The sequence below is a fragment of the Amblyomma maculatum genome, chromosome 4 (genome assembly GCF_055883805.1).
Source record: "Amblyomma maculatum isolate TAMU_Amacu chromosome 4, ASM5588380v1, whole genome shotgun sequence".
In the NCBI taxonomy this organism is placed as follows: domain Eukaryota; kingdom Metazoa; phylum Arthropoda; class Arachnida; order Ixodida; family Ixodidae; genus Amblyomma; species Amblyomma maculatum.
The window spans coordinates 172,058,726-172,072,023 of record NC_139347.1 but is presented as its reverse complement, the minus strand read 5'-3'; the positions used below and the strand labels follow the sequence as shown (position 1 = coordinate 172,072,023).

At 49.7% G+C, this 13,298-nt stretch overlaps 1 protein-coding gene across 6 annotated transcripts in view; it reads right to left on the bottom strand.

Annotated features, from left to right (window-relative positions):
* The window catches only part of LOC146193491 (uncharacterized), a 54,794-nt gene that overhangs the window by 30,047 nt on the left and 11,449 nt on the right, over positions 1-13,298 (bottom strand). For 2 of the 6 annotated variants that reach the window (XM_084602782.1, XM_084602783.1), the window contains exon 2: positions 11,740-11,923. The exons of the other annotated variants lie outside the window; for them this stretch is intronic. In XM_084602782.1, the coding sequence (XP_084458908.1) occupies positions 11,740-11,923 (184 nt within the window). The remainder of the gene's footprint in view (positions 1-11,739; positions 11,924-13,298) is intronic. 6 annotated transcript variants of the gene reach the window in all.

Genomic DNA, 13,298 nt, shown 5'->3' with positions numbered 1-13,298 from the left:
GTTTAAGCCCTAACTTCTGACTCTCTTCTTGTACGCGCATCAGAAGTCTCTTGAGTTCCACTTCACTTTCTGCCATTAAAGTGGTATCATCCGGATATCTAAGGTTGTTAATACGTTTTCCAGCAATCTTCACTCCAGCTGAAGACTCGTCCAGACCGGCCTTCCTCATGATGCACTCTGCATATAGGTTAAATAGGCAGGGCGACAGTATGTAGCCTTGCCTCACACCTTTCTCAATCGGAAACCAATCAGTAAGACCATGCCCAGTTCTGACTGTGGCCTCTTGTCCTTCATACAGGTTCCTGAGGAGACAGATGAGGTGAATTGGAACTCCCATCTCTTGGAGAGCTTGCCACAATCTTCTGTGATCTACGCAGTCAAACGCTTTCGCATAATCAATAAAGCAGAAGTCGATGGGTTTCTGGAACTCTCTTGCTTTTTCCATGATCCAGCGAAGGTTGGCAATTTGGTCTCTATTTCCTCGGCCCTTGCGGAACCCAGCTTGCACGTCCGGAAGCTGCCGATCCACATACTGCTGCAGCCTACCTTGGAGGATTTTCAACATCACCTTGCTAGCATGCGAAATAAGCGCGATCGTTCGGTAGTTGGAACAATCTTTGGCACTGCCTTTCTTTGGAATGGGGATGTTAACTGACCTCCACCAATCCTGTGGCCACTGCTGGGTTGTCCAAATCTTCTGACATAATGTATGCAGAATGTTAACAGCGTCATGGTTGAGGTTTTAAAGCAACTCAGCTGGAATGCCATCAATTCTGCTAGCTTTGTTCTTAGCAAGGCTGGCTAAGGCCCATTCAACTTCACTCTTCAGGATGCCCGGCTCGAGATCAGTAATCACAACCGTATTATGTTGGGTTTGCACATTCGGGTCCTTCTTGTACAGTTCTTCTGTGTATTCCTGCCACCTCTTCTTTATCTCCGAGGCTTCAGTGAGGTCCTTGCCTCGTTTGTCCTTTATCACGCCCAGCTTAGCACAGAAGCTTCCTTTGATATCTTTGATTGTCTTATACAGAGCTCTTGTGTTCCTTAATTGGCTGTTGTCCTCAACTGCTTGGCACTGTATATTCAGGAAGGCATTCTTATCTCTCTTTGCTATTTTCTGAAAATCCGCGTTAAGAACCTTGTACAGGGGTCCCTAATTACGGAAATCGCTTACCTTGATCTATTCTAAAGCCTCAACTTTCAACCCCATTGTCAAACTAAAAACGGTATAAAAGGCGACGTGCTGGCGTACACGGTCCATAGTTTATTGAACTGAGTTTCAGTATTTTCTTTTCAGTGCGAGAAATATTTTGTGGCAACAATAGCAACCCTATATACTGATCACTGTAGTAGCATTCCCGATTCGCACAAAGTGGCTCCCAAAAATTATGAACTTCCTTTAAAAAAGGAAATAAGACATTGGGCAAGTATTGGGCAAGTCGCAGTCTGTCACTCAGTTTACTTCCAAGTAAGAAACAGGGCCTTGTGTTCCTTGATGCCTCTCGATTGTGTGAGACGGTGGCACACGGATCTCATTATTCGTTTAATAAACAAGGATGACTAGGAAGAAACAATTAAATATGTCTTATTAAAGTGCCCTGTTTTCAGAAGTGTATATGCCGCGTGCTCCAAATCGCCAGACCGTCCGTGACTTGGATGTGCTTTATAAGCATGAAGTTACCTAGCGTTCTCCACCACTGGGAGCGGGCGTGCGATTCATGGGCTCCGTTGACAATCTTCGATTGCTGCGGATTAGAATACTGGATCACCATATATTTAGCATCCGCGGGTTGCCTTCAACACCTGACATCGCCTGATACCACCAGTGAGCCTGTGAGTGCCACATTTTCGGCTGTCTGACTTCTCGCTACCCCGTGAAGAGCGCTAACCCTAACGGCCAAGGGGTTGGGGTGCCTTACCGCCGCGGAGACGCCGGTGCGCCCGCGGATGCGCGGCATAGCGTTCGCGCAACGCGGGTCTAACGACGCTCGCCAGTGAGTGCTCCCGCTTCATTGATGAGTACCACGGCCACGATGAATTCTCTGAGAGGCTACGACCCGACGGAGATGGACTTCACTCATGTACCAACATCCCAGCAGCAGCTGATGCCCCCGCAGGATCTCCCGAAGGAAGACAACAGCTATGGCTGGAACATATGGTCCCGGCGCAACAACGACAGAGCGGCGCAAGCTAAATCCACGCCTCCCAAGAAAGAGCAGGAGAACAAAGAACACCGAGAGCCTCCTGCACCGAGACCTCCGCGTCTACCGAGTCTCAGGAATTTTCCATACAAAGTCATCATCATCATCATCATCATCATCAGCCTGATTATACCCACTGCAGGGCGAAGACCTCTCCCATATTTCTCTACTTAACCCGGTTCTGTGCTAGCTGCATCCACTTGACCCCTGCGAACTTCTTAATCTCATCCGCCCACCTAACTTTCTGCCTCCCCCTGCTACGCTTTCCTTCCCTTGGAATCCAGTTTGTTACCCTAAGCGACCATCGGTTATCCTCTCTTCGCACTACATGTCCTGCCCATGTCCATTTCTTCTTCTTAATTTCCACTAGAATGTCGGTAACTTGAGTTATTTCTCTGACCCACTCTGCACGCTTTCTATCTCTTAATGTTACCCCTACCATTTTTCGTTCCATAGCCCTCTGGGTTGTCCTCAACTTAAGTAGAACTCTCTTGGTTAGCCTCCACGTTTCAGCCCCATAGGTGAGTACAGGCAAGATGCAACTGTTGTATACTTTCCTCTTGAGCGATACCGGTAAGCTGCTAGTCATAATCTGCGAGTGCTTGCCAAATGCGCTCCATCCCAATCTTATTCTTCTTGATATTTCCTTTTCATGGTCCGGATCTGCGGTTACTATCTGCGGTTACTGCGGTTACAAAGTCATCATCCGACCTAAAACCACGGTGGATCTGCAATCTGTGGCTCCACGCTCCTACGATCTCGAATTAGGGATCCAAGCAGCCCTCAACACCCCTCTACAAGAAAAGCCAACGCTGCGCGTTGTTAGCCAGCAGAACATTATAATGGTGTGTTATCACTGTGAGGAAGACGCGTTCCGCCTCGCCAAGCTTAATTGTCTCCACCTCGACGGCAAGAGTATAACGGTCACCGCCTATGTTGCCTTGCCAGATGATGTCTGCAGGGATGTCATACATAATATCAAGCCTGAAGTGAGTGATGACTCTATCTTCCAAGACGTGTCCTCACGCAGCCATTCCATCCTGGGAGCGCGCCGACTGGGCAAGACTACGTCGGCAGCCATCGTCTTCGCCGGGCAGAAGGTTCCCTTCACGGTCCACTACGGGTGGTCAGAGCGCCGCTGCTACATCTACCGGAAAGCAAGGGCGGCTTGTATCAACTGTGGAACGCCAGGTCACCGAGCAGATGTCTGCCCGAAACCCAAGGGGGCTGCTTGCCAAACCTGTGGAACGCCGAGTCCAGATGAGACGCACGAGTGCACACCCGTTTGCGCGCTGTGCAAGGGCCCGCACAAGACTTATGCAAGAGACTGCAAGGAGAAATTCCAGAGACCGCTGAACAAGAACGCTAGTGCCACGTCATCAAACGCGGCATCAACAACGAAACTTGAAGATGAAGAAGATAGAAGCAGGCCAAGGCAGAAGAAGCAGCCTGCACAGCGACACAGAGGAGCGTCATCATCAGTCTCCCGCTCTCGTTCCGCCTCCCGCGGCCGTTCCAGCTCAAGACGCCGGGCAACAGGCTCCACCCAGAACGCCAGTCACGTGGAGGCGGGTAAAGAACAAGGGTGGAAGAACGGGCTAGTTGGTAATTCATGTTGAACAACAGCGCTGTGTTGTCGTTCTCTCTGTGTGTCCTTGTTTTGAGGTGCGCTAGTTTGATTTTCAACATAAAGAACAAGGGAAGGAGAACCTCATCAAGACCACCGGGGCGCCGAAGAAGACGTCCTCGGGTCAGCTTTCAGATTCGAAGGTGAGCTTTGCAGAGTGGCCTCCCCTCCCCTCGTCCTCCCCTCAGAATAACACGGAGTTGGCAGCACTCAAAAAAGAGATAGAAAGTCTGAAAAAAGTCAGTGCTTTAATAATCCAAAACCAAGAGCTTAAGCGAGCTACTACTAGCGCAATAACCCCGGTAACTCAGCCGACTCCTCAAAACCAAAAACAGCAGGTAGCACCTAGCTCCCAGCCCGCCTTAGCCGAGGTCTATCAACAAATTATCCAAGAACTGAGGTCCTTCAAGGAGGAGTTTCAAGCTTTTCCAATTTACGTGAACGCCCAATTCCAAGAAATTCGAGAGCAGATTGCAAACAACCGACGATACACGGAGACGGCAATTTCTGCACTTCGGAAGGAACATGCGTATAAAAGACATAAGTCGAAATTCGCTCGTACAATGCAAGTGGACGAGCCATCTGATACGGATTCAACATGCCAGCCAAACCTAGAGTAAAGATCTGGCAGTGGAACTGCCGGGGATACAGGAGAAAGCAGGCTGCTCTAAATCTACTTATATCTCAGGAGTCTGACCCACCGGCAGCTATCCTAATTCAAGAACCCCACCTAATACCTATTAAACTCCAAGACTATGTCACTTACCAGCACGACCAGTTAACTGCCACGTTAGTGCACAAATTATACACTGCCATATTGCACGACCCTTTCGAGCCGGATATTGCGCACTGCTATATAACTATTCTTCCTCTCCAAAGAGGAGCGGCAAGCACGCACGTATTGAATGTACACAGCCCTCCTAAAGACAGGCACGCAAAATTGGGTTCCCTCATAAAGAAATTTCTGACCTTAGTGGGCCATTCCCCCTGCGTGATTGGGGGCGACTTCAACGCACCACACCCTTCATGGGGCTACCCGGCAGCGACACCAAAAGGCAGAAAACTGGAAGAAGTAGTGACGCAAGAAGGGTTATCGACCCTCACCGATCCCACTTACCCTACGAGGCTGGGAAACAGTGTCAGTAGAGATACGTGTCCTGACCTGACGTTCACCAAGAACATACAAAGCGCCATTTGGAAGAATACCGAACAGCACCTGGGAAGCGATCACTTCATACTTTCTCTGGAGATAAGCACAAATGCGTGCAAGCGCAAAATAGGTATCGCAAGAGTTACGAACTGGGACAGGTGGAGAAAGGCCCAGACATCTCCTGCAAACCCTATTACCGACCTAGAGGAATGGGTTAAAGATGAGGTGCACACTTTGAAAGCCTTTACAAAAGAGGTCTGCACGACAGAGGACTGCCCAGCGGTCGATCCGCGCCTTCTACATTTATGGGAAGCGAGGCACTCATTGACAAAGAGATGGCGCAGACAGCGGCTTAACCGCAAACTCAAGAAAAAAATAGAGGAGATAAACAAAAAGGCAGAATCCTATGCCATATCCTTAGCCAGACAGAACTGGAATTCGCTCTGTGATGGTATTCAGGGGAAGCTAGGGGTGTCAAAGACTTGGAAGCTGCTACGTGTCCTAATCGACCCCAGCAGCAGCAAGTCGGCCACTAAAGACAGGCTCACGAAGATCGTGCACGCCACCCCGGGTACGGACACAGAGTTGATGGAAAAGCTCAAGACCAGGTATCTGTGCACGGACCAAGTCGTGGAACAGCCGGAGTATTCTGGGCTGCCGAATCCTGAGCTGGACATCCCACTCACGAAAGGAGAAATCAAAGCAGAAATCGCGGCCATGAGAAAAAATGCAGCTCCAGGTCCAGATCAGATAACAGCGAAGCTCTTATTTAACCTCAGCGATGACACCATCACCTCGCTGGTGGAATGCTTCAACGAGCAGCATTGGGCTACAGGAACGTTACCAATATCCTGGAAGACAGCCGAGGTTCGGTTCATTCCAAAGCCGAACAAACCCCTTAAACTGGATAATCTAAGACCGATATCGCTGACCTCATGTTTGCGGAAACTCATAGAGAGGGTCATCAACACGAGACTGAGTAGATACTTAGAAGATAACAATCTCCTACCTAACACTCAATTCGGCTTTCGACCACACCTATCAAAACAGGACGCCCTGTTGTACTTGTACAAAGACCTCCTTGAGACACCTCCCAAGTCACAGACAAGGGCCATCCTGGCACTTGATTTGAAAGGAGCGTTCAATAACGTTTCACATAAAAATATCCTGCAAAGCCTCGCCAATACCAACTGTGGCGCAAGAACCTACAACTATATCAAAACTTCTTATCAGCCAGGCAAGCCACTATAAACTTCGGTGGAATAAAATCAGATCTCATCACTCTAGGCCCGAGGGGAACTCCGCAAGGGGCGGTACTGTCACCCCTCTTGTTCAACTTAGCTATGAAAGATCTACCAAGCCTTCTTTCCGAAATTCCCGGCATCAAACACACATTGTATGCGGATGATATCACTGTCTGGTGCAACTCGGGGAGTGACGCCGAGATCGAGGAGCGTCTTCAAGCAGCAGCGGACACGGTGGCCCGGTACGCCAGGGAGAGAGGCCTCCAGTGTGCGCCGGAAAAGTCCGAGTTGCTAATTCTGAAGAACCCGAGGACACCCCTAGCACAGAACATCTCGGTGTATATAGAGAGCCACCCAGTACAGAAACCCACGGAGATCAAGATCCTAGGGCAGTATATCCCGCAGGGGCGACAGAACACCACCACAATGAAGAAGCTTACAACATCCACCGAGCAAATCCTCCGGATGATACATCGTATCCGAAATAAACACCATGACATGAAGGAAAGGGACACCATCCGCTTAGTGCAAGCTTTCGTGATCTCGCGGATAATGTACGGGACAGCATTCCTTAATCTCTCCAGGTCGGAAATTGAAAAGTTGGAGACACTCATCAGGAAAGCCCTGGGGCTACCGAACTCCACGCCAACGGCCAAGCTCATGGCTCTAGGAGTACATAATACCCTCGAAGAGATGTGGGAAGCACAATGGCTCTCACAACTCAATAGGCTCGCACTTACAACACCTGGCAGAGAACTGCTCGAGAAGATCCATGTTAATCAGCTCTATACAATTGACCAAAGGGAAGAGGTCCCACGCGATGTGAGAAGACGCATCAACCCATTCCGCGGAATATGCATCCCGCATATAACATCGAGAGGAGGATAGCAAGAGGGGAAGCCCTGCAGAAGAAATGGGACAAGCAGACTAACACCCTTTACGTGGACGCAGCAGGACCACACAATGGAGTCATGACTATCGTAGTCTCAACGCCTGCGGGGTCGATGGTGAACTGCGCCTCGGTGAAAACATCTAACCCCACTCACGCGGAGGAGGCAGCTATTGCATTTGCTGTAGCATCTAACCCAAACGCCGTTGTGCTCACTGATTCCCAAAACGCCTGTCGCAACTTCAATTACGGATTAATTCATAAGTCAGGGTTGTCATTGCTAACTAAGCACCCACCCAACCAAGCATCAATCATCTGGTTTCCCGGTCACCTGGAACTCCCAGGAGGAAACGAAGCCGCTCACAGGCATGCCCGAGCTCTTCTATACCGGGCGTCTCCCCCTGATGACCATAAAGGGTGCCGTGACCTGATAGGTTTAGCAGTGTATGCTGACAATCTCGCGCCATACAGAACAGCCAGAAAGGAGTACCCAACACCACACAAATCCCTCAATAAGTTAGAAGAGAACATCCTTAGGAGACTACAAACCAACACATACCCAACACCAGCTAAATTACACCTGTGGTACCTTACACTATACTCTCCGCAGTGCCCACACTGTGGAGAGGTAGCTAACCTCTACCATATGGTGTGGGCATGCCAATTTAATCCCTTAGTTGACCCCATTCTCAACCCCTCGGAGGAGCAGTGGGAGGCTATTCTGCTCAGCGATGATCCTGACCGTCAGCACTGGCTGGTGGGGAGGGCCAGCGCAGCAGCAGCAGCCAATACACTACCGGACTAGGCGGCCTACCCACATGTTCTGAGAATACTGAATAAATAAAGATGTTTTCAATCAGTACCTAGCGCCGAACAGAATCCTATGCTCCTATCTGGCCTATTGCCACTTTCAGTAAAGAAGTGACCCTGTGCTCTTTGTGCCTGGTGGACTTAAGATTCACCCTTTATAGCAGAGTGCAGTAGCGTGGAGGGGTCTCTCTAGATAACAACGGTTTTACTCAAGATTCTCTCTCATAAATCTTTGTTCTTGATGGCTAACTTGAAAAGTGGTGTAGGTTAAGTTTCAGGTGACATGTCCGCTGCAAGTGTAGGACAGGGATTATTATCTTTAGTTATTGATACAGCTTGGTCAGGGTTTAGGCAATACAGAAGTGGTCTCATAGAAAACGAAAATTGCAATGAATCATCAGGCCCTTGTTTAACGAAATGCCATGTGGCAGCTGGTGCAACAAACAATCAAGATCGTTCCAGATCTCTACGTTGTGGGAAAGCGAATATTGATTTCAATCAATTAAACACCTGAACAAATGTTTATAGTATCTGCCCAGCTGCTCACGTGTGCAGAACGACTAGTGAATAAAATACAAGCACTAAAAGAACGTGCTTGCGCATAATCTCGTCTAGTGTAGGCTGCACAAAATTGTGTCGCTGGCCGCGAGAATTTAAGGATGACATACATTAATGGTATGAATGGGACGATTTGCGATCATGACTGTTAGAAATAGTATCTGATGGAATTTTCCTGTCAGCGACTCATATATTTCTTAGGCATTCACTGAATAGGACCAGATTACTGAGAATATTGAAGCAGCGTCCTGAGGTGGGTGCTGTAAGCTGTTTGCTGTCTTGTTTTAGTGTCGTCTAAAATTCCTAATCAGGCCATCATTTTTAATGAGCTCGAGCATATGTCAACTTGCGCACGCCATTTTAGGTTAGTTGAGATTACTATTCTCAGCTACCTCAATTCATGGACGCTTGCCATTGCGTCGTCCTCCTTTTAAGGGGTGGTGTTTATTCTCAAAACCCATTGTCCCTGTTCCCTGAAAGTTAATCTCTATTTGACAACTTGTTCTCACAATTGCTCACACGAAGGAAGAGCCGCAGTATCTGCAAACTTGTTTCTGTGGATACCTGACCCACGCCGTAACAGTAAGGTAGAATGCAGAAGTGAAAGTATAAAGAGGGATAGAGGTACCACCGCGTTGGAGGACTACAGAGTAATTTAGACCACCTGGGACCTTTAATCTGCGCTCACATGGCACAGCACACGGACGCCTGCTGTGCGATGTCAGCGCACGTAAAGATCCCCAGGTGGTCGAAATCACTCCGTAGCCCTCCACTGCGGCTCCTCCCTCTCTCTTTCCACTTTCACTCCCACATTCCTCCCTTCTCTTACGGCGCGGTTGCGATGTCCACTTTAAACAAGTGAGAAAGTTACCGCGCCTTTCCCTTCCTATAAACCAATCCTCTTTGTTTCGCTTCCACCAAAACGCAGCCGCCGGCGGTTGGGTTCGAACGCGGGTACTCCGGCACAGTAGTCGGGCATCTTAACCACTGCCCCACCGCGGTGGAAAAGTTGTTCATCAGTCATAGCAGAGAAAAATAGATCATTTTCTAATTTTCTTTGTAGTAATATTGCCAAACCCTCCACCATGTTCATTAAATATACGTGAAACCTATATATGCCCCACTTTTGGGCATAACTTTTAAAGCATTGTACCTTGATTACCATTCAACCTTCTTCAGTGGAATGGTTTTTAACAGGTACTTCATATTAATTTGTAAAGTAATAACGCAGAATATTTCCCTGGGAGCAAGTGGGTGCATGAGGAAAAGGAACGGTGGCGCAACGCAGACACATACAAGCAAGGGACATCACGTGCGCACACTAGCAACAATTTATTAAACTCAACATTGGCATATTTACACATACGCTCAAGCATGAGGCTCGTCGCCAAATAATCGGTGCGAACCCAACACATGGAAGCCTGGCGGCAACGTCAGGATACCAGACAAGATACCTCTAACCCCAGCAGATAAACTAACAGAAACAGAAGAAAATATTTCAAACGCAAGGCAGGCCAACTCTTTAAAACAGCAGTGTGGACCATTCGTAGCAACAGCAAAGTAAGACAAATGAAGCTAGTCAGTCCAGACCCTAAAAACGAAAAATAACGCGAGAAAACAATTGTAGCAAATGCAGAGTAAGAAAAGTGAAGCACAAGCAGTCAGAAACCTAAAAATACCTACACCAACAACAAGAGACAGTTATGTGTCAACAAGCCAACTGATAACCGCAGACCAGCGTCTGGTGCCTAAGCATCGTCGCTTCGCCAGAGATTTGAAGAGCTATGTGCCCACCAGCCTCAAGGGCCCATTGTAGTGTACGTGGAGGCAAGCATACAATGCTTCGAAGCAGATACAGCCATCTACAGTCCGTGGAGACCCAGCATGAATCATACCACTGATATGTAACCTTTCGAAATACTTAAATCTTCCTGCGCTGAGCTCGTGGCAGTTCAGGAGGCACGGTGCTCCTTGGCCACCATTACCATGCTCCCCACGCTCCACGTTGCATTATGCACTGACGCATTTCAAGCAGTACCCTTGCTCCGACGTGTCAGTCGTTGCCCAAAAATATATCGACATCCACCAGCTTGCCGCGCGCATCATGAAGTCGGTACGTATAATTTCTGGCTCTTGTGCCCAGCCAATCTTTCCTGTGACACGTCAAAACGATCAACGGATCCAGGAAGGTACACGGACCCTAACCGCTGCCATCTTTTGTATGTGCCCCGCAATTTTCGAGAATCATCCAGTGAAAACGCCTCTGACAGCCACGCCGCCGCACTAGGCCTCGCCTCATCGAGGCGACCCTGTCCGGCGCGCCGCGTTCCTCAATCCCCAACAACCATGGAGGAACCAGTGGATGCAGAGATACCCAACCCAAAAGACTATCGCCCTGGTGAGTGGAAAACTGTCCTACGTGCTTATCGAGCTCAAACCTCAGATTCAAACGCGGCCTCAAAAAACCCATCAACGGCCTCAGTTCACGTCAACCCTAACGGAAGCAACGCCGGCGCGCCGTCGGACGCTGCACCTGGAACCTCTCGAGCCCCGCTCCAGGAGACGCCGCACTTACTACGCATGACGCGCGCGGTTGTGCACAAAAGTAAACAACTTGCCTCGCTGCCGGCAGGCACGATCCGAGTCGTATTTAGCCCGAGAGGCGGGCTGTCTCTGGAAAAGCTTCCAGCTCCAAGTTTCTTGCAGGCACTGCATGCAACTCCGAGCTGCTCAGTGATGGGCGAACTGCACATCAGAGTTCATCCCACAAACAATACCTTCACAGTAGCGACGGCGGCGGAGGCAACAGCTATCGTCTTAGTGAACATGCAGGGAATCACTATAGATGGAAAGAAATTCCCGGTAGCCGCGTATATCGCGGCACCTCCAGCGGCAGTCAAGGGTGTTATTTCCCGTGCATACTGGAATGAAGCACCAGATGAAATACTGAAGGACTTGCAGTATCGCAACCCGGAGGCCAATATCATAGCGGCTCGACGCATGGGGAAAACGTCGTCAATTCTAATAACATTTGCTTCTGGTCCGGTACCCCACACCATCAAGTACATGTGTGTTGTACATCGATGCACCAAATACAAGGGCAGCCCTGAAGCTTGTACAAACTGCCGGAAACCTGGTCACAGGTACGATGTGTGCCCTCTCCCAAGAAGCGGACTCTGCCCCCGATGTGGAGAGAATCACGACAGGCAAGAAGACACTTGCACGCCGAAATGCATTCTTTGTGGTGGGAACCACCTTACCTGTACAGGCTCATGCAAAGCCAGGACCCCCCAGCCTCGACGACGGACAGCGCTGAAACCCAAAACAGCAGTGCCCCCGGCAAAAGACTTTCCACCCCTAGTGCCTCGTCAGGATCGCCAGCCAGCCTGGACCAAAGCCAGCAGTACACCCCAAACATCACGGCGGGAGGAAGAGATAGCACTCCTGCGGGAAGAGGTAAGGCATTTAAGGGCAGCCGTTAGCTCTATTCCTTCCACATCCAACCAACCCCCTCAATCGCCAACACCCCAATCGTTCACACCCCCTCCCCCCCAAAAAAAACGGAGACCAGAAGACGTTCCAGACATTGACTCCAAATTCAAAGACTTTGCCCAAAACCTAGAAGCCAAGATTCTGGCTCAGACTCAAACGTACATTGAAACCGCCGTGGCTAGGCTTACAGAAACAATTATCAGACAAGTAACCACAGCCATTATGCAACAGATTCCAAAAATGATTGCTGGAATGCCTTCGAACACCCCAGCTGACAACCCTACACCAACTTCCATCCTTCGCCCTCCTACCCTCCAGCATGGCCCTGTCGACAGGAGGCAGTAACCCCCGACTACGCATTTTGCAATGGAACTGCAGGGGGTTTCGCCGCAAGCGAGACCCCCTGCAGCAACTACTCTCTGCTTCTTCCACACACCCCGATATATTAGCGTTCCAGGATGCTGGAACAAATGTATCACTGCCAGGATACACTCTGGTACCCTCTGACATCACTCCCAACCCTAGGGTTACCATGTATGTTCAACACTTAATTCCATACACTTGTCACGAAATACACTCCCCGGTGGCTCACACATATTTAGAATTAATCCCGTCTACTCAGAAATCCTATCCCCTATTCATCCTTAACTGTTACCTCCTTCCGAGACAGCCGGTCGCCGAATTAATTGCTCTCATTAAAGCTGCATCCACAGTGGCAAAAAAGGACCCCCTCATTATTATAGGCGACTTTAACTGCGCACATGTAGACTGGGGCTTGTTGTGCCTGGCCAAAGCCGTCCATACTGTTGTGCCTGGCCAAAGCCGCCCAGAAATTCAGCCGGACGCCAAACTTCTTCGGCGAACGCCTCCTTCACAAACTCTGGATACTTCTCTGCAAAGCACCAGTGCACTGGAGGCGAGCCGTACCAAAGGGACAGAAGCGACGTGTTTCAACATGCGCTGAACGTCCAGACAGCACGGCGCGCCGTGGCCCTGACGGTGAACCCCTTCTCGCCCCGCGGCATATTTGAAGCGAGAGCGCAGCAAGCTCTCCCATTGGCCCTGCGAAAGTGCTGCCGTCGGATTGGACCATTTTGAGCGTCAACGGTTCTCGGCAACGGAGTCTCAAGTGCTTCCGTTCGAGACTCCAAGTGTGAGTTCGTCACTAGCGTCCATCGGTAGCAGTTCGCCCCTGACAGTGCGGACGCGGCGGAGTCTCCCCGGCCGTCGCTGCGCGAGAACAGTCGCGTATGGCTATGTTAGCTTTCGGCCCCAGAGCCGATCTTGTTGTGTAAATGCATGTAAATAGTGTATAAAGCCTTTTCTT